Source organism: Trachypithecus francoisi, unplaced genomic scaffold (assembly GCF_009764315.1).
Source record: "Trachypithecus francoisi isolate TF-2019V2 unplaced genomic scaffold, Tfra_2.0 Lachesis_group6, whole genome shotgun sequence".
NCBI classification, from domain to species: domain Eukaryota; kingdom Metazoa; phylum Chordata; class Mammalia; order Primates; family Cercopithecidae; genus Trachypithecus; species Trachypithecus francoisi.
Window position 1 is genome coordinate 26,487,742 of NW_022681471.1, and position 20,747 is coordinate 26,508,488.

The 20,747-nt window shown below is 45.8% G+C and overlaps 2 protein-coding genes across 3 annotated transcripts; both read right to left on the minus strand.

Annotated features, from left to right (window-relative positions):
• Positions 1–11,315: 11,315 nt before the first annotated feature.
• Positions 11,316–13,145, minus strand: LOC117077294 (40-kDa huntingtin-associated protein). The gene has a single exon (XM_033200950.1). The coding sequence runs from the start codon at positions 13,006–13,008 to the stop codon at positions 11,890–11,892; it is 1,119 nt and encodes a 372-aa protein (XP_033056841.1). The 5' UTR covers positions 13,009–13,145; the 3' UTR covers positions 11,316–11,889.
• A 726-nt stretch (positions 13,146–13,871) lies between these two features.
• LOC117077296 (histone H2A-Bbd type 2/3-like) lies at positions 13,872–15,311 on the minus strand. 2 transcript variants are annotated; one of them, XM_033200952.1, is made up of 2 exons: positions 14,982–15,311; positions 13,880–14,292 (listed from the first exon to the last, which is right to left on the minus strand). In XM_033200952.1, the coding sequence occupies exons 1-2, from the start codon at positions 15,069–15,071 to the stop codon at positions 14,047–14,049; spliced, it is 336 nt and encodes a 111-aa protein (XP_033056843.1). In that variant the 5' UTR covers positions 15,072–15,311; the 3' UTR covers positions 13,880–14,046. The 2 variants fall into 2 exon arrangements, with proteins under 2 accessions (XP_033056842.1, XP_033056843.1); XM_033200951.1 differs by lacking the exon at positions 14,982–15,311 and having other exon boundaries at positions 13,872–14,952.
• Between the last annotated feature and the right edge of the window lie 5,436 nt (positions 15,312–20,747).

A 20,747-nucleotide genomic window follows, 5' to 3' on the forward strand; every position in this document is an offset into this window, starting at 1 on the left:
TATCATGGTGATCTGGACAATATTAGTCCATTATTTAAAGCTCAGTAAACCACTAACATTAAACAAATAATTTGAAAAACTTTATTGCAGGTTTTGCATGTCTCCCATTTCCAACATACCTGTGACTGGTCCATTTTTATTCATTATATCACATTTCTGTTTTCCCCTAAGAATTTGCCATAACTTGCAGAGAAAATTGCCAGGACAGATGTATTTCTGCACTGAAGCCTCAGCGTGCCATTCTCACACATTGTCTTTATTTGGTAGTTCTCTAGGAAACAAGGCTGATACTTTAGCTTCCCTTTCAAATTCAACTCTATATTCCAACATGTATATTTTTAAGCTGTCTGGAAGCATTGACAGTTTAAATTTCCTTAAAATGAGGATAAATATAGAGTCAGTTGAACTTGCAGAAATCAATTTTCAGAAGGATTACAATCCAAAAATTACAAAATGAGATATTACAGTGAAAGTGGCTCTTACTTTTGGATAGATTTCAGATCTTTCTCTAATTATAAAATATAAAATATCTCTGTAACCAAGAAGTATTTTGTGTCTGTGGGTTATACAGCTTAAGGTATTATGCATTGATTTAAAAATTACTAAACATGAAAACACAGACATAGCACTTAGAAATGAGTCCACAGACTATGCAGGACTACAATCTTTTTTGATAAATCCCCTCTTAATTTTAAATACCTCTGTGAAACTTGCCTGGTCTACACTTATAAGACACAAGAAGCTACTTATATGTCTCAGGACATGGATCTGGTCCAAATACTCAACTATCACAGATATCAGATACCAGCGTTGGTCCTGGCACTCATCCATGAGTTTCTTATGAAGAGAAGAGAAGAGAGATTATGAAATAAAAATGTGATGTGCACAATAATGTTATCATTTCCACCATTGAATTTTACAATTACTTTTCAATAAAATGTTTCTTTTTACTCTGACACATCCAGAAGTTCTATTCAATGAACACTGAAAAGATATAGACAGATAGATGATAGCTAGATAGATCAGACATGAAAATTAAAACTGTGAATTATAGCTGTCATTTACTTGCTCTATGACTATTAACAAATTATATCCACAAAATTTTATTTCTTTGTATTTCATGGAGATAGTTATTCCCAGCACAAGTTAAGCAAAAAACAATGTTCAAATCCAATTACTACAAGCAAAAAACAATGTTCAAATCCAATTACTACAAGCAAAAAACAATGTTCAAATCCAATTACTACAGAAATTAAAGATTTTTCTATATGGACAAGCTGAGTACTCTGGCTCTGGAAATGATTAGGAATACCACATAGCTCAATAATATTTGTGGCTGATTAAAATGGGAGAGGGCACACTGAATGGCAAGAAGACAATCAAGAGAGCATGGTGACATGGAAACCAAGGGAATTGAGTGTTTAAAAAAAGGTAAACTGGTAGGCTGTGTCAAATAAACCTAAGGAGTTAGGTCAGATAATGACATCAAAGTGTCCATCAGATTTAACAACATGGAGATCATTAATGACCTCAGTGAAGCTGGTGGTATCAGAAATAAGACTGAGTGAATTTCTATTGAGAAAGTAAAGATGGAGAGTGTGTTTTTTTAAACAGAATAAGACAAAATAATAGGTCAGTCAGAAAGCTTTCCAACTGGTAGATCCCTTAGTCTAGCTCCCATCTAGGTCACTAATGACCTCTGTCACTTACTAGCTGTGGAGCTATCGGAGAATCAGTTCACCCACCTGATTCTGTTTCCTCATCCTTAAAATGGTTTAAAAAATAGTACCTACTTCATAGAGTTATTATGTAGATTAATGGCTAGAATGCTTATGCTGTGCCAAGCAACGTACCTGGCACATATTAGCTATTCAATAAATGTCAGCTATTATTATGAGAGGAAAGAAATTGGCCAAATTAAGATCATGTAACTAAGATCAAAATTCTAATCCAAATGGTGTAAGAAAACCATCTAGGACTAATTTCTTATTTTATTTACCTTGTCCTGGTAGTTACATATCCAATCTGTTCCTTTCTCAAATAAAATCAGGGTATTTTACTTTTGAATGTAGAGTTATCTAGACCCTTACTCTCTGAGAAGTTGCATCTTACCTGTCTGGTTGTGACTGATACACAGTTGGCATTTTCACTGGTCCTACCAATTCGAGTTGGGCAAGTTTTCCTTGGAGACTTTATGACCATAAAAACCAGAAGGATAATGATAGATGCCTTTTGTGGGTAGATGATTCCCAGTTGCTCTCCATAGCATGCATGAGCTATATCTTTCTTCAGGACCTTCTTTAGTTAGGTTCGGGGAATGTTGGAGGTAGATAATGGAGAAAAATACTGTATAACTCCCAAATACTGTATAACTTCTAGGTTCTTATAAAGGACCTCAAATTTCAACTTTGCTAAACCCCCATACAGTGCCTAAATATCTTTTATAGATTCCCAGTAATCAGTCATCTAGCATCTTCCTAAACACTTTTAATAATAGGGTATTTGTTATGTGGCTGTTGAATAGTTATATTGATTAAATGTGTTTCCTCATGTTGTATGAATTCCTGGTCTCCCTGTTGCAACTTCTGCCTATTAATTCTACTTCTATCACTAGGAGTTATAAAAAAACCAGGTCCGAGTCCTCTTTTTCATAATACTCTATGAGATATTTAAGGACAGTGACTTTCTTGCACTACAAACAAATTTTCTCAACCTAAATTGAGAAACTTCCTAAGTAATTTCCAAACTTGTCACCATACTTTAAAATCTCATGTGAACCACGTCTAGCTTGACAATAAATTTCTTAAAGTATTAGAAACAACACCAAGTAGAGTCTGAACGAAATAGAGAACAATGTGATTTCTGGAAGTCACCTTTTACTTCTACTTTGAAAACAAGCACACTATACTATTATTGCCTATCTTATGAGACTGTGTCAGACACTTTATTGACTACCCAGTATTTATTATTTCTACCTTTCTTTACTAATAGGAGCCTTAATTTTGTTTGTGGTAATAATGTACTCAACCCCAGTTGAGACACTTGCTTTTTCAGGCTCTTTTTAAGCTAGGGACAGCCATGTGACACAGATATCTACCTTTTGCATGCCATGATATCGCAAAAGTTACTATAAATCCTTATCTTTTGCTTCTGCCTCTCGTCTTCCCTCCAAGTGAATCTATTAATATTCCTCTCTCTTCCTGAACTTCTACTAGCAAAATCCATTCCACCCAAATTTCTCATCCAATTCTGACTGAAGAAGTATATAGGCAGCCTACTATTCTAAGCTTATTGCCAAACTTATCTCATTTAATCCTCAAAAATACCCTATGAGCTCAGTAAAATTATTATCCACATTTTTCAAAAGAAAAGCAATGAGGATCAGAAAGGTGAAGATACTAGAGAGTAAGTAGTAAAGCTACTATTTAAACATAGTTCAACATGTTTTTAACCCCTGCCCTGAGGTCCTCTTACTAAGAGTCTTTTGTCAGAGGGGCCAAGATGGCTAATTAGAAGCAGCTGTGGTCTGCAGCACTCAGACAGAGGAATGAAAGAAGCAAGTGAATACAGCAACTTCATCTGAAATATCCAGGTTCTTGCAGTGGGACTGATTAGGACAACTCGACCCATGGAGCACGAAGATAAGCAGGGTGGGGAAATGGCTCACTCAGGAGCGACACTGAGCCAAGGGAACCCCCACCCCCAGCCAATGGAAGCAGTGAGTGATTGTGCAACCCCTGGAAACCACGCTCTTCCCATGTATCTTTGCAATCTGCTGATCAGGAGATCCCCTTGTGAGCCCATCAGGGCCTTGGGGCTGGCACACAGAGTTGTGTGGAGTCTTGGCAGAACAGATGCTCAGGAACACAAAGAGACCCAGTAGCTTTACATACTCCAGCCCCAGGATCCCCAGCATACATGTCTGCAACTCATGCAGGGCAAGAGAACTGCACATACCCCTAGGAAGGGGGTGGAACCCAGGGAGCTGAACAGCATTGTTCTGTGGGCCACACTTTCATGGCACCTCATAAGGTAAGACCCACTGGCTTGGAATTCCAGCCAGCTACCAGCAACAAGGTGGGTGAAGCCTGCCTGAGGCTGGACAGAGCCCCCTGTGGGCAGGGGCAGGGGTGGGCACCATCTCTGCTGTTTGGTCAACTCAGCTGTTCCAGCCTCCGGGCTTTGGAGAGTCCAAATGGTCCAGACAGGAAGGGTCCCTCCATTGCCATGTTGTGGCCAAACTGCTTCTTTAAGTGGGCCCAATCCATTCCTCCTCACTGGGCAGGACCTCCCAGCTGGGACTTCTGGCCATGCCTGCTTGCACATATTATGAACAGAGCTCTGAACTCTCTCTAGGATGGAGTGCCCTGAGGAGGGAGGGCTGCCACCTAGGTTAGTTGGATGATTCAGCCATTCCAGCCTGCAAGCTTTGGAGAGTCCAAGCCAACGGGGACAGAGGTGGTTCCCCACCATGACACAGCTGTTCTGTTGAGGTGTGGTCAGACTGCTTCTTTAAGTGGGACTCCGATCCACTCCTCCTCATGGGGCAGATCCTCCCAGCAGGGTCCTCCAAGTCAGAGCCTCTGGCCATCCCCACCCATGTTCTATGGGGCCAACAGAGCTCTAAATTCTCCCTGAGACAGAGTGCCTGAGGGGCAAGGCAGGTTACCACTTGAGCCATTTGGGCTTCTCAGCCAGTCCAGCTTCTGGGACTTGGAAAGCCCAAACCAGACGGGGGCTGAAAGGATCCCCAACACAGCACAGCTGCTCTACCACAAAGCAGCCAGACTGCTTCTTTAACTGGGTCCCTGATCCTGTTCCTCCTGACTGGGTGAGAACTTCCAACTGGGGCCTCCAGCCACCTCCTACAGGCCTGTTGGAACCAGCAATAAATCAGTAGCCCTCTGGGATGGAGCTTCCAGAGAAAGGGGCAGGATGCCATCTTTGCCGTTTTGCCGTCTTCACTGGTGATACCTCCAGGTATGGGAGTAACTGAGGCAAGTAGGGTCTGGAGTGAACCCCCAGCAAATGGCAGCCCTACAGAAGACTGGCTAGACCATTAAAAGAAAAACAAACAGAAAACAAACCCCAATATTATTATATCATGAAAAAGAGATCAATCCATGGAAAGGATGTAACAATTATAAACATACACGCACCCAATATTAGAGAACTCAGATTCATGAAGCAAATATTACTAGATCTAAAGAGCATGGGTCAATGTAATAATAGTGAGGGATTTCAACACCCTACTCTTAGTAGACAGATCATCTAAAACACTGCATTACATATTTATTTATTTTGAGGCCGGGTTATAAGACTGGCAAATTTTTGTATTTTTGGTAGAGACAGGGTTTTACCATTTGCCCAGGCTAGCACTGAGGTCCTGGGCTCAAGTTATCCACCTGCCTTGGCCTCCCAAAGTTCTGGGATTACAGGTGTGAGCCACCATGCCTGGCTGAAACACCGGATTTAAATCAGGCTTTAAACCAAATGGATCTAATGGACATTTGCAAAATATGTCATCCAATAGTTGTAGAATACATATTCTTCTCAAAAGCACATGAAACATTCTATAGAACAGGCAATATGTTAGGACACAAAACAAGTCTTAAACTTTAAAATAATTAAGTCATAATCAAGCATCTTGTCAGATCACAGTGGAAAAAAAATTAGAAATCAATAGAAAACAACTTTGGAAACCATATGATACATGGAAATTAAACAACATGCTTCAGAAAGATCATTGGGTCAGTGAAGAAATTAAGATGGGAATTAAAAATCATTGAAACAAATGAAAATAAAAATAACAACATCAACTAGGTGACAATACCTTGCAGGGCTGGGGCAAAGTTCTCCAGAAGGCCATGTATGCTCTGAATCAGTGTCCAATATATGGTACTGTTCCTCCCATAGCCAGGATTCAGGGTCCAGGAATCAAGGGGTGGAAGTGGAAGTGACACCACTCACCATCACCCCCTAGTGAAGCAAAATTTTTGCTTCCTGTTCCCACAACATTACATTCTGCTGGCCTAGAAGTCTTAGTCCCAGAGGGAGGAATGCTGCCACCAGGAGACACAACAACCATTCCATTAAACTGGAAGCTGGATGGGAGCGGTGGCTCATGCCTGTAATCCCAGCACTTTGGGAGGCCAAGGCGGGCAGATCACCTGAGGTCAGGAGATCAAGACCAGCCTGGCCAACATGGTGAAACCCCATCTCTACTAAAAATACAAAAAAATTAACCAGGCATGTTGGCAGGTGCCTGTAATCCCAGCTACTTGGGAGGCTGAGGCAGGAGAATTGATTGAACCTGGGAGACGGAGGTTGCAGTGAGCTGAGATTGTGCCATTGCACTCCAGCCTGGGCAACAAGAGTGAAACTCTGTCTCAAAATAAGGAATACATAGAAACCCTGAACAGACCAATCACAAGCAGAAAGACTGAATCAGTAATAAAAAATATATTGCCAACCAAAAACGCCCAGGTCCAGATAGATTCACAGCTGAATTTTACCAGACATTCAAAGAATTGGTACCAATCCCACTGAAACTATTGCAAAAGATAGGAAAAGGGGATCCTCCCTAAATTATTCTATGATGTTAGTATCATTCGAATACCAAAACCAGGAAGAACATAACAAAAAAATAAAATTACAGACCAATATCCCTGATGAACACAGATGGAAAAATCCTCAACAAAATACCAGCTAAACAAATCCAACAGCACATCAAAAACACAATACACCATGATCAACTGGGTTTCCCAAGGATGCAGGGAAGGTTTAACATACACAAGTCAATAAATGTGATACACAACATAAACAGAATTAAAAACAAAAACCATATGATCATCTCAATAGAGGCACAAAAAGCATTGATGAAATCCAGCATCCCTTTATGATAAAACCCCCAGCAAAATAGGCATAGAAGGGATTGTCTTAAAAAAAAAAAAAAAAAAAAAAAGCTATATATGACAAACCCATAGCCAATATAAAACTGAATAGGAAAAGGTGAAAGCATGCCCCCTGAGAACTGGAACATACCCACTTTCACCACTTCTATTCAACATAGTACTGGAAGTCCTAGTCAGAGCAATCAAGCAAGAGAAAGAAATAAAGGTCATCCAAATTTAAAAAGAAAAAGTCAAATTATCACTGTTCTTAATGATACGGTCATATACCTAGAAGACTCCTCCAAAAGACACCTAGATTTGATAAAAACAAGTTCAGTAAAGTCTCAGGTTACAAAATCAATGTACACAAATTGGTAGCACTACTATACACCAACAATTACCAAGCTGAAAATCAAATAAAAAACTCAATCTCTTTTACAACAGCTGCAAAACATTTAATACCTAGGAATATACTTAACCAAAGAGGTGAAAAATCTCTACCAGGAGAATTACAAAACACTGGTGAAAGAAATCACAGATGACACAAACAAATGGAAACACATCCTATGCTCATGGATTTGAAGAATCAATATTGTGAAAATGACCATACTGCCCGAAGGAATCTAGAGATTCAGTGCAATTCCCATCAAAATGCTAACATTGCTTTTCAAAGATTTAGAAAAAAAAATCCTAAAATTCATATGGAACCAAAAAAGAGCCCAAATAGCCAGAGCAATCATAATTAAAAATAAAAATATGGAGGCATGACATTCCTGGATTTCAATTTATAATACAAGGCTATAGTTACTAAAACAGCATGGAACTGGTATAAAAGTAGGCACATAGAACAATGGGACAGAATAGAGAACCCAGAAATAAAGCCAAATATTTACAACGAACTAATCCTCAAAAAAGCATACAAAAACATAAATTGGGGAAAGGACACTCTATTTAATACACGGTGCTAGGAAAACTGGCTAGCCACATGTAGAAGAATGAAACTGGATCCCTATTTTTCACCTTATACAAAAATCAATTCAAGATGGAACAAAGACTTAAATTTAAGACCTGAAACCATACAAATTATAAAAGATAACCTTAAAAAATGTCTCTGGATATTGGCCTAGAGAAAGAATTCACAACTAAAACCCCAAAAGCAAATGCAACAGAAACAAAAATAAATGGGACCTAATTAAACTAAAACACTATGCACAGCAAAAGAAATCATCATCAGAGTAAACTGATAACCCACAGAATGGGAGGAAATATTTGCAAATTATGCAGCCAACAAAGGACTAGTATATAGAATCTATAATGAATGCAACAAATCAGCAAGAAAAAATGAAAATAATCCCATCAAAGAGTAAGCAAATAACATGAATAAACATTCATCAGAAGCAGATATACAAATGGCCATAAAACATATGAAAAAATACTCAACATCACTAATTATCAGGGAAATGCACATTAAAACCACAATGAGATACCACCTTACTCCTGCAAGAATGGCCATTATTAAAAAGTCAAAAAGCATAGACGTTGGCGTGGATGTGGTGAAAAGGGATGGTGCATACACTGCTAGGTGGGAATGTATAACCTCTATGGAAAACAGTATGGAGATTCCTTAAAGAACTAAAAGTAGATCTACCACGTGATCCAGCAATCCCACTACTGGGTATTTGCCCAAAGGAAAAAAAGTCATTATATGAAAAAGACACGTGCACACATATGTTTATTTCAGCACAATTCACAAATGCAAAGATATGGAATGAACCTAAGCACCAACCAACCAATGAGTAGATACAGAAAATGTGGTATGTATACACCGTGGAGAACTACTCAGCCATAAAGAGGAACAGAATAATGTCATTTGCAGCAACTTGGATGGAGCTGGAGGCCATGATTCTAAGTGAAGGAACTCAGGAATGGAAGACCAAATTACCCTATGTTCTCACCTGTAAGTGGGAGCTAAGCTATGAGAATGCAAAGACATACAGAGTGAAATAACGGACTTTGGAAACACAGAAGGGGGAAGAGTGTGAGGGTATGGGATAAAAAAAACTACATATTGGGTACAATGTACACTACTCGGGTGATGAGTGCACTAAAATCTCAGAATTTACCACTATATAATCCATCCATTTAACCAAAAACCACTTGTAAGCCAAAAGTTATTGAAATAAAAAAAAATTAAACAGTTATTGAGCAACTACTATGTTCTGGGTTCTAATTCAGGGGTGGGCAAACTATAGCCCCAGAATTTGGCCCACAGCCTGCTTTTGTACAGACTGTGAGTTAAGAATAGTTTTTACACGTTTAAAGGATTGCAAAGACAAACATACAAAGAAACAAAGAAGACTGTGCAACAGAGACCATCTGTGGTCTGTAAAGACTAACACATTTCTATCTGGCCCTTGACAGAAAGAGTCTGTGGGCTGCTGGTCTCCTCTGACGGTGGTAGAGATGCCTACACGGTTAACATTAATCCTTGGCACCAGAATCCTCAGCACCTAGGAACCAGATCTTGCCTAATACACTAATTTCAGTCTTGATCACCTTCCTCCGGCGTAGCGGTTCTCAAACGTCTTTGTCTTTGTACTATTCGCGTATAAAATATTCTTTCATAAGCAACACTTCTCCTTTTAGGAGTACCTCATAATGGGGAGAAGGGGAACCCCAACACCCTTTAAGGGTTCACTGCTTCGCTGCCACCATTTCCGACGGTTCACACTGTTTTAAATGTGAATCTGGAATTGTTTTCAGGTTAAAAAGCAAACGAATCATGTCCTCTGAAAATACTTGCTTTTGGCATGCTAGAAATCAGTGTTGACTTTTGATATTGATGTGGTACATTACGAGGGAATTCTCAAAAATGCTGAAATCTGGCCTCGGCCCAGTTATCACTGCTCTTAAGTTTCTGAGGGACATACATGAATGAGCCCACGGCAAATGGAAAACGAGGAGTTTTAGTGTTTCCTAGAATTATGCTCAGCTACCCAGTACCTGACTGTCTGGTTATCCTTCCCTTCACTCTCTGATGCAAGGAGTTTGGACCAGAGGCCTAAGGGGGCTTCTCCTGAAGCCCAAATCCCAAACTGGTCACCAGTCACGCTCCGTAACTCCTAAACCTGACAATAAGCCAGCCGGCCAGGTCTGCAGCCCGGGTTAAGAGGAGCATACCAGGAAAGAGCCAAAGAGCAAAGGACCATGAGCCCTTCAACCGCTTATACAATAATTCGGGCTAGGCGTTCAGGGCTCCGTAGGACCCTTCCTGGCAGCCAAGTGAGAGAAAGAGGAATGACGGTGCTTCCCGTTACTTCCACACTGTTGAAATAGAAATAGAAGCAGAAAAGAACACCCTACAAGTCCCACCCATTTTGAGGCACTCAACTCACAGTGACAACCCTCCACACCTCTCCCGCAAAAAGACGCATAACAAAAACACCTACTCCAAACTGTGCCCTTCTATCTCAGCCCTGAAGATCAGTATTGTGTGCAACTTCGGCCCAAAGGATGCATTTCCCCAGGGTTGAAAGTCTGAGAAAGAGGCTATATTCTGAAGAGTTCTTGTTGTCCCCATCAAAAGGATTACAAAGACGCAATAAATAAGAAAACAGCTTAGTTGGGTTGCATGCTCCATTTGAGCCAGAAAGCCTTGGAAACTTAAGTGTTTTCAAATGGAACGCCATCCTGCTTTTGGGGAACACGGAGGCTGCCTTGCAGTCACGTGATCGCACACCACCAAACGGCCATGCACTCTGATTTCACCCACTTAACTCAAAGTTGCAGCAAAATCCCTATTACAGGCCAGGCGTGGTGGCTCATGCCTGTAATCCCAGCACTTTGGAAGGCCGAGGAGGGTGGCTCATTTGAGGTCAGGAGTTGGAGACCAGCTTGGCCAACATGGTGAGATCCCGTCTCTATTAAAAATACAAAAATTAGCCTAGCATGGTGGTGCGCGCCTGTAATCCCAGGTACTCTGGAGGCTTAGGTAGGAGAATCGCTTGACCCAGGAGGCGGAGGTTGCAGTGAGCCGAGATCACGCCACTGTGCTCCAGCCTGGGTGACAGAGTGAGACTCCATCTCGGGGATGGGGGGGAATCCCTATTACAAATAAAAGCTGTTGTGATCCACACTGCATATACCTCTGGGAAAAGAACCGGAACCGTGAATTCCAATGCAAATTGATGCATCGGCACCGGACCCGCTGCACTGGACATGTTTGCATTGCAGTCACCCCAGTACGGAGCACATCACAGATGATCTCTGCAGGTTCGTTGCGCACATAGGAGGCAGGCATAGTGCAAATTTCAAAGGAACGAACACATCCTGGAGTCCAAAGAGCTATCTGGTTCTGCTTCGGCCTCCTGACAAGTAGGTAAGAGAGTCACATTTATAGACGAGGGACACCAAAACCACACATGAGGAGTGCAAGAGTAGCTTTATCATGGATTTAGGGCTGTGGTTACAAGGAAGCTGTAAGGAATAAAATGACTCCCCTGCCACGAAGACGTGCTGTGCGGACGAGTGGAAGGAGAAATTTGGCCATTACAAAGACACAGAAATACGTTCAGAATGAGGGGCAGGATGAAATCACCTAGGGTAGGTATTTAGAGGGAGAGTGCCGTGCAAAATAAAATCCTCACTATGAAACAAAGGCGGAGGCAGGAGGCTGCGTTGGGTGGAAGCAGCAGAGGAAGGAGACGAAAGGGACTGTCATTTTCATGTCGTGGCTTTTTAGAAGACGGCCGTGTCCTCTACTCTGATTCTATCAAAATGTGTTCTTGGGATGCAGGTAACGTTCAGCCAACGAAATAATTCCTATGGCGGCAATAGGAATAACAAAACGCAGAAGCGGGAACGATGTCTTTTTTATTCCTCCCCAGACGCAAACGTGGATGCGTGAGGTTTGGTAACAGGCAAAGTCATCTGGTTCACGTGACTGATGGGAATCCCCTCCGGTCGGGGCAAAAAGTCATTGGGTGAATGGGATGGATCAGACTCCCTGTCCTGAGGGGGAGATGGTTTCTTGCAGAACGAGGTGAAGGAGGTGGTTCTGCTCAGCAGTCAACACTGGCCACATCTCCACCTGCAGCGACTTGATGGCTTCCGTGTCCTTTTCGTGGGTAGCCATGACCAAAGACTGGAGCAGCAGAAAGAGCTCCTCGGGAAGCTGGCCGCTGCTCTCCTGCCCGTGGCTGTCAAAAGCCTCCCAGGAGTACTTCTCTAGGGTCTGGGCGTGCTCCGGCAGCAGCTTGGCCGGCGGTGGTTGCAGGAGGAGCAGCAGCAGCACGCGGGACACCTCGCAGCGGACCAGCACGTCCGAGAAGGCGCCCAGGGCGGCGGGAGAGGGCGCCGCCGAGCCGGAGTTCGGAGGAAGCAGCGCGGCCGGTAGGGCGGGCGTCGCCCCGGTCCCGGTCCCGGGCTGGGGCCCCGGCGGCGGGGGCGGCGGCAGTGACTGCACCGGGTGGCTGCCGTGCTCCCGCGCCAGGCGCTGCATGCGCGTGAAGACCGCCAGGGCGCCGGTGTAGTCGCGCGCCAGCAGCTGGCAGGAGGCGGCCTCGCCGAGCGCCTGCAGCGCGGCCAGGGGCAGCTGGGGCAGCTGGAGCTGGGCGGCGCGCTGGAAGTGACCGGCGGCGGCGGCCGGCTGGCCCAGGTCGCGCAGGGCGGCGGCCAGCTCGAGGCAGAGGGCGGCGGCGGCGGCCGGCTGGCCCAGCTCGAGGTGCAGACGCACCGCGGCGCCCAGGGCGCTGGCGGCGGCCTGCAGCGGCTCCCCGTAGGCGGCGGGGCAGACCAGGCGCTGGCGCGCGTCGCGCTCCTGCCGCAGGAAGAGGCGGGCGGCCTCGGTGAGGGCCAGCGCCTCCCCGGGCCCGTGGAAGAGCGCCTGCTGGCAGCGCGCCACCGCCAGCTGGCACCAGGCCGCGTACGGCAGACACTCCTGGGCGCGCAGCTCCCGGCCCAGCTGTCCGAACTGCTCGCCGGCCTCCGCCACGTTCGGCTTCCGCAGGAACCGCTTCTTCAGCTTGTTCGATACCAGCCGGTAGCGGGCCAGGAAGTCCCCGGCCTCGGGTCCCGGGCCGGCGCCGCCGACCAGGCCGGCCGCCGCTGCCGCCATGCTCGCCGCCCCAAGCACTTCCGGACGCGCTGCCGCAGCTGGCGGACGGGCGGGGCGGGCCGGGGCGACGTGCCCTGCGTCCCCCTTGGCGGGCTGCCGGCGTGCCCGCGCCGGCTCCCCAGCCCGAGCCTGCCCCCTTGCCCTGGTGATGTGCAAAGAGCGGGATCGGAGGCGGGGCCTGGCCGGGCTGTGAGCGGCGCATGCAAATCCAGGGTCTCGGGGATGCGGAGCCAAGACCCTGGGAAGGTACGCGGGGCGTGGCCGGGCGCCAGCTGCTGCTAGCTCGGCTGCAATGCAGATGGTCTCGCTTGCTCAAGGCCTCCCACAGCCTCTCCATCTGAACATGACCCAAACTAAACTCGTGACCCTAATTCCGTGTCTGTGCATTTCTCGACTGTTTTCCCCCCACCGCTCACTCCTCCATCTTCCTGTCCAGGGCCCCTTGCCAACCGCCGGGTCCACCTCTCCGTCCCCAGCCCGGTTGCCTTTAGGAGTCCATCCTGTCGCAACGCTGCAGTCATGGTCTTGAGGCCCACCCGCCCCAAGGAACGCCATCATGCTGAGGACTTTCCCGGGCAGGCCCTGACTTGCTCAGAACCAGCGGGGGTGTCCCCTTCCCACCCAGGGCCAGTCCCCTGCACTGTCACGGGGAGGGACCGCTCCTCTGTGCCATCCCTGACTCCCACCCAACCCCAGACCCCCACCACCTCTCCATCCCTCCAGCTGTGGAGGTCTCACAACCCCCCACCCCATCTCACCGCCCACGCCCCCAACACACCCCATGTCACCGCCCAGCCCCCACCCCACCATCTCACCGCCCACCCCCCCCCCACCCCAAGGCAAAGTGACTGAAGCAGGCAGGTGGGTTCCTTTAAACATTTTATTGACAGAATTAATGAAGGCCCAAGACTTTGGGGCCCGGGTGGTGGGGGGTGTTTAAGGCCGGGGGTTCGGGCCGAGGGATTTGAGGCCGGGGAGTTTGGGGCTGGGTGGGTGGACGAGTGGACCTGCCAGGTCCCAGGGGCCGGGCGTCAGAAGCTAGTCCCCGCCGGGGGCCACTTGAGAGATAGTGGTTGTGTCAAAGAGGGTGCTCAGCAGGCTGTCGTTGTGAACCGCCATGTCCAGTAGCAGTGGAGTGATGTTCCTCTCTCCGTGGTTCTGGGCCTCGTTCCCCGCCAGCTCCAGGACCTTGGCCGTCAGGTACTCGATAACCGCAGCGAGGTAGACCGGCACCGTGGGACTCAGGCGCTGAGCGTAGTGGCCCTCCCGTAGACCGTGCTCCACCTGGCTCACCGAAAACGAAAGCTCCGCTCGGACGGTGCCAGAGCAGGTCCGCCCCCGGCCGCCAGCCCCGGAGGACCGGCCATGGCTCCTCCTCGCCGACATGCTGGGTGTTGAGGGTGCTATCTCAGCTTGCCCTAGCTAGACAAGATGGCTCTCAAGATGACAGTTACCGCGTCCAGTACAGTGTATCCTAGCGACCAGGGCCCAGCCCCTCATTGGCTGGGGAGCCGAGACCAATGGGCACGCACGTCCGGTGACGGGCACGCACGCGGTGACGGGCACGCACGCGGTGACGGCCTCACAAGGGACACGTCCATCAGGTGACCTCGGCGCTTTCCCATTGGCCTCGAGGGAGCAGGCCTGGGCCTAGAAGTGGCTGGAGGGCCATGGTGCGGGGAGGGGGAATCCCGCTCGTGACCCTCTCTCTGCCAGTGGGAACTCACCCTTTCTACCGGATGGGAACATTGTGGGAAAGACAGAGGGGTGGGCTAGGGGAGAGTGGGTGCCACGCCTTCGCAATGTTGCAGATCCGTCACAACCACCTAGTTCCAAAACATTTTCAACACCCGCAAAAGAAACTGAAACCCCTGCACCTATAAGCAGTCACTTGCCACACGTTTCCTTCCACACCACCACTACCAACCCCCACACCCCGCCACACACACCCCTCTCCCCCCGCCCATACGCACGTTCCCGATAGCCCCTGGCAACCACTTGTCAATCTGCTTTCTGTCCCTGGAGGTTAGCCTGTTTTGGAGATTTCCTATAGATGGAATCATACGACCAAATGTGAGGCCTTGTGTGTCTGGCTGCTTTCACTTAGCATAATGGTTTCATCAGGGTTCATCCATGTTATTCACTGCTAGGGTACGGAAATACCACTGATTGTTGCAGGTTGATCTTGGGTACTGCAACTTTGCTGAGCGTGCTCAGATAGGGTTGGCGTATTAGTCCGTTCCTACACTGCTATAAAGAACTGCCTGAGAATGGGGAATTCATAAAGAAAAGAGGTTAATTGCCTCATGGTTCTGCAGGCTGTACAGGCTTCTGCTTCGGGGCAGGCCTCAGGAAACGTGCAATCATGGCGGAAGGCGAAGGGGAAGCAAGCACCTTCTTCACATATTGGAGCAGGAGGAAGAGAGAGAGAACGTGCGCGAAGGGGGAAGGGCTGCACATTTTCAAACAATCAGATCTTGTGAGAACTCTGTCACAAGAATGGCAAGGGGGAAGTCCGCCCCCATGATTCTGTCACCTCCCACCAGGCCCCTCCTTCAACAGGTGGGGATTACAATTCGACATGAGATTTGGGTGGGGACGCAGAGCCAAACCATCTCGGGTTTGTTTTGTTTTGTTTTGTTTTGTTTTTGTTTTTTCCTTTTGATGGACTCTTTAGTGTCCTCTATGTAAGAACATGTCATCTATGCATGTATGAATAGAGATGGTTTTACTTGTTCCTTTCCAATCTGGATGCCTTTTATTTCTTTTTCTCGACTAATTGCCCTGACTAGAACTTTGAGTACGATGTTGAATTAGAAGTGGCAAGAGAAGACATCCTTTTCTCATTCCTGATCTTAGGGGGAAGTCAACCAGTCTTTCACCATTAAGTATGATATTATCTCTGGGTTTTTCATGGATACCCTCTATCAGGTTGAAGAAGTTTCTTTCTATTCCTGGTTTGTTGAATGTACTTTCATGAAAGGGTATTGCGTGTTTTTGTCAGATGATCCTTTTTGTACATGATTAAGATGACCATGAGTCCCCCCCCCCCACGCCCCCCGCCGCTCCACCATGCATTCTGTTAATACGGCGTATTATATAAATTGATTTTCACATGTTGAACCAACCATTAATACGGTGTATTATATAAACCGATTTTCACATGTTGAACCAACCTTACATTTGTGGGACAAATCCTGTTTGGTCATAGTGTGTAAAGAGTGGTCAATAAACATTTCGTTGAAAGAACAGGGGTGGATCTGGCAAGCTTCTTGGAGGACAGTGTGTGTGTTAAAGAATCTGTAGCATGATGAGAAGCCAAGGCACTGGTGGGAGGAGGGGAGTTGCAACCAATTCATTAAGGCTGGAGAGTAGGATGCCAGTGGAGTAGCAGTGGTTGATGTGGCTGGGAAAGAGGTAGGCAGGAGCCAAGACATGGAGGCTCTATTATACCATGCTCAGGTTTTAGAATACACTGTAGGCTACACTGAACCCACTGTGGTCTTTCAGCTTGGGAGTGACATGGTCTGATTTGCCTCTAGAAAGATCACTCTGGAAGCTGCGTGGAGATTGAACAGAGAGGATTGCGTGTGGAGAATAGAACAGAGAGGACTGAGATTGGAATTAGAAAGCTGCTGTATTATACCAGCCAAGAATGACAGATATCTCAACTAAGACAATGGCATTGGTAGATAAGATTAGGGGACAGAGTCCGTGCAAAGTTTAGGTAGTAAAATGGCACACAGTAGGCACTCACTACATATTACTCATACTGGCGAACCTAGCTGGAGACATGATAATTCATTGGCTCATTCTTCAAAAAATATTGAAGGGTAGTGCCAGGCATACTGTGTTAAGCTTTGAGACAACACCAACGAGAAATATAGATCAGATCCCTGCATGCAGTCTGGTGGAACATACAGACAAGGAACCAGTGTATAATTACAACACTATACTGTGATAAGTGCTATGAGAGGGGAAGTTCAAGGTGCTGGTTGTAGTTTGGTTTGTTTGACCCCTCCAAATCTTATGTGGAAATTTGAAACCGGTGTTGGAAGGTGGGGTCTAATGGAAGGTGTTTGGGTCATGGGGTGGATCCTTCATGAATGGCTTGGTGCCAGCCTCACAGTAATGAGTGAGTTCTCACTTGATTCATTCCCACAAGAGCTGGTTGTTAAAAAGAGTGTAGCACCTCCCCCTCCACCCGCAACCTTGATTCCTCTCTCACCATGTGATCTCTGCACTTGTCAGCTCCCCTTCACCTTCTGCCACGAGTGGAAGCAGCCTGAGACCCTCACCAGAAACCAAGCAGATGCCAGCACCATGTTTCCTGTACAGCCTGCAGAATCATGAGCCAGATAAACCTCTTTTCTTTATAAATTACCCAGTCCCTCAGGTATTCCTTTATAGCAACACTGATGGACTAAGAAATTGCTGTAGGAACACATAAGAGGAGTACTTTACACAGACTTTTGGGATTGGGGAAATGTTCCTGGAGAAATGGTGTCCAATATGAAGCTTGAAGAATGAGTACAAGTTAGCCAATTGGAAAAATGGGGCATTGGTTGGCAGGGAAGGGGCGTGGTGATGGGGAAGTGAAAAAGCTCTAGCATGACTCCACAGGGGTAGAGTGAGCTGACTACAGACTTTGGAGTCATTCCTGGACAAATGGGATGAAGGAAGAGGTCTGCGTATGGGTAGGAAGATGAGTTCAGTCTCGAGCATGTGAAATTTCAAATGCTTGTGGGATATCCATATGGAGATGAAGGATATTGGCTTAGGAGTTCAGGAGCGAAGTCAATACTGAAAATAGAGATTTGCAACTCATCAGGGTAGTTCTTGAACCCATGAATGTAGTTGAGACCATTCAGAGAGAGCACATAGAATATATAAGGGGACCAAGGACAACTTCTTTTAAGGGGCAAGCAGAAGAGGAACATCATTGGAAGAAGACTAGAGGAGTGTCTCCACAGATAAAGTTGGTGCCAGGTGGGTGGAGGGGGGGGCATGCTGAAAGATAATCAAGCCAGAAAGAGATGAGAGCAAAGGTTCAGAAGGAAGCCAGAGGAACTGAACAAGAAGTGACAAACTCAGAAACACTTGCTGAGTTCCAAAATGATAAGCATTAAAACCTGTTCACTGAATTAAGCAATGCAAGTGTTGCTGGGGGCCTTGGCAAGAGCAATTTCAGTGGAGGGGTTGGAGGCAGAAACTAGACCAGACTTGTACTAGGAGCTGATGAGAAATTCCAAGACATATCTTCCCAATACTGGGCAGCATGATAAATGTCCACATTAGAGAGAACTGGTGAGCAGGTCATGCTCAGCCAAGGCATTTTACATGCCTAATGGAATCTCACGTAGAAACCTTCTCCAAGCGTAGAGGTAAGCGTAGGTCTGATGGCAACAATCTCACTTACTTTGCCTTCGTCTGCGAATGTCTTGATTTCCCCTGCATCCTGAAGGTAATTTCGCTTTGTAGACAGGGTTGCGGTTCTTTTGTTTCGCCACTGACAAGTGTTATGCCGCTTCCTCTGGCCTCCATGGTTTCTCATGAGAAATATATTGCCATTCTATTTGCTTTTGCCATATAGGTAAGGTTTCCTTTCTCTCTCTCTCTCTGCTTTTGAGACATTTTTCCTAGGTCTTTAGTTTTCACAAGTTTGACTGGGATGCTTCTTAGTGTAAGTTCCTTTAAGATTATTCTTAAAGAAGCTGATGTTTACTCAGCTTCTTAAATGTATAGGCGTGTGTGTCTTTTGCCATATTTAGAATCTTCCAGCCATTATTTATTTGAATAGTTTTTCAGTCCCACCCCCTTCCTCCTTTCCTTCTGGCACTACGATGACACAAAAGTTAGCTCTTTTGTCATATTCCCACAGATCCCCAAGTTTCCACTCATTTTTCCCCCCGTCACTTAGGCTTAGGTCACATGTTCTGACTGGGGGTTTTAATGTTAGTTCCACTTCAAAGCCTTTCCAATGGTATTTGGTTCTGTTAAGCATGATCAGCAGTCTTGAACTGGCGAGGTCTATATCCCTTACTCAGTGCAGTTCTCAAAGTCCTTTGTATGTTGTATAGGATCACATCTGTACATACACAGCTTGGGGGTAAGCCCAGAAGTTCATACACAGCTTCATGGGTTTACTTTCCCAAGCACTTCCTCCCTCCCTGCAATCTCCCCAGCACTTTCTGGTCCCCTCAGCTTCCCCTTTTTAACCTTCTAGCCAGAAAGCTGTTGCTATCGCTTTAGGTACTCTTCTCTGCCACACACTTCCTGTGCCTTTGCCTTCCTCTGGTGTCATTCGGCAGGAAGACCAAAGAGAGAAAAAAGAAGGCATGGGCACCCTCTTGGGACCTACAATCAGGGAGGAAGGTTACTTTCCTTCAGAGTTTTAATCACCTGAAGGCCCTGGCGGCTGCCACTGTCACTGTCTCTACCTCTGTCACCACCACTGCTGCCACAGGATTGCCTGTGGGCTAGAACATGAAAGTACGAAGAAAAGAAGAAAGAAAAACTGGGGATCCCCTTAACTATCGCTGAGGGTTAGTATTCCCTTTTCCCTCTTCTCAAGTCAGAACCAGAGCTCTCTCTGTTTACACCACTGTCTACTTCTAACTTGCAGGCTACATTGAGCCAAGGATACTAAAGGGGGAAAATGTCAAATTCACTGCTGTTTCAGTGGTGCTTCAAATTGTAGTCTTTCCCCAGTCTGCCTCCTTCCATTTACTTTTCAGAGTCTTCAAATAGCTGGCCCATGCACTGTGTCCACATTTTATAGCTGCATTCAGTAGAGTATGCATGCTTCATCTCACCCAGGAGCAGAAACATTCTGGATATGTTACATTTTACTTTTATATTTAAGTGGAACAAATTTGTTCCCTTGTAAGTAATTGATTGTGTGTGTGTGTGTGTGTGTGTGTGTGCGTGCGCGCTTAGGTGCAGAAACAAATTCTTTGTTTTTGAAGTACCATAACACAACTAGAATATATCTCAATATTGATTGTCCTGCATCAATTTTTCCTGGTAGAGACTTTGTCCTTTTGAGGAGCAGGTTCAATTCTTCCTTTATTTCTGGAAACTTTTCACATACAGCATCTGTGGATATTTTTCTATTCCATTTATTAGGCTCTTTACTTAAGGCATGTAAATTATCGTAATGTTGGATAAGCATTAGCATGACCACCTAAAGTTCTTCCTCCATGCGCTTGTTTTGATTTGTATGCATGTCTCTTCTGCATCTTGCTCTTCCTAATTTACTTCTTTGATCCACCATGTGGTACTTTGGGTTCTCGGTTTCTTTTCTGAGCTCAGTAATCTCCTTTTAAATCAAATTTGGTTACCAATCATCTGGTCTTTGAAACTTTGTTAAGTTGAAATCGTATTTTACATGGCTTAGAGAAGTCTAGGATTATTAGTTGCATCTGTTCCTTGTTTTATGCATTCTTCCAGTCTGTGATGGTTATCTGTCTTTTGTATACTATGATGATTTCTTTCCTACTCTTCTTTGTTTTCTTTCTTTCTTTCTTCTTTCTTTCTTTCTTTCTTTCTTTCTTTCTTCTTCTTTCTTCTTCTTTCTTTCTTCTTCTTTCTTTCTCTCTTTCTCTCTTTCTCTCTCTCTCATTCTCTCTCTTTCCTTCTTTATTTCTTTTCTTCTTTTTCTTCCTTCCCTCCTCCCCTCTTCTCTTTTCCCTCCTTTCTTCCTTCTTTTTTTCCTTCCTTCCTCCCTCCCTCTCTCT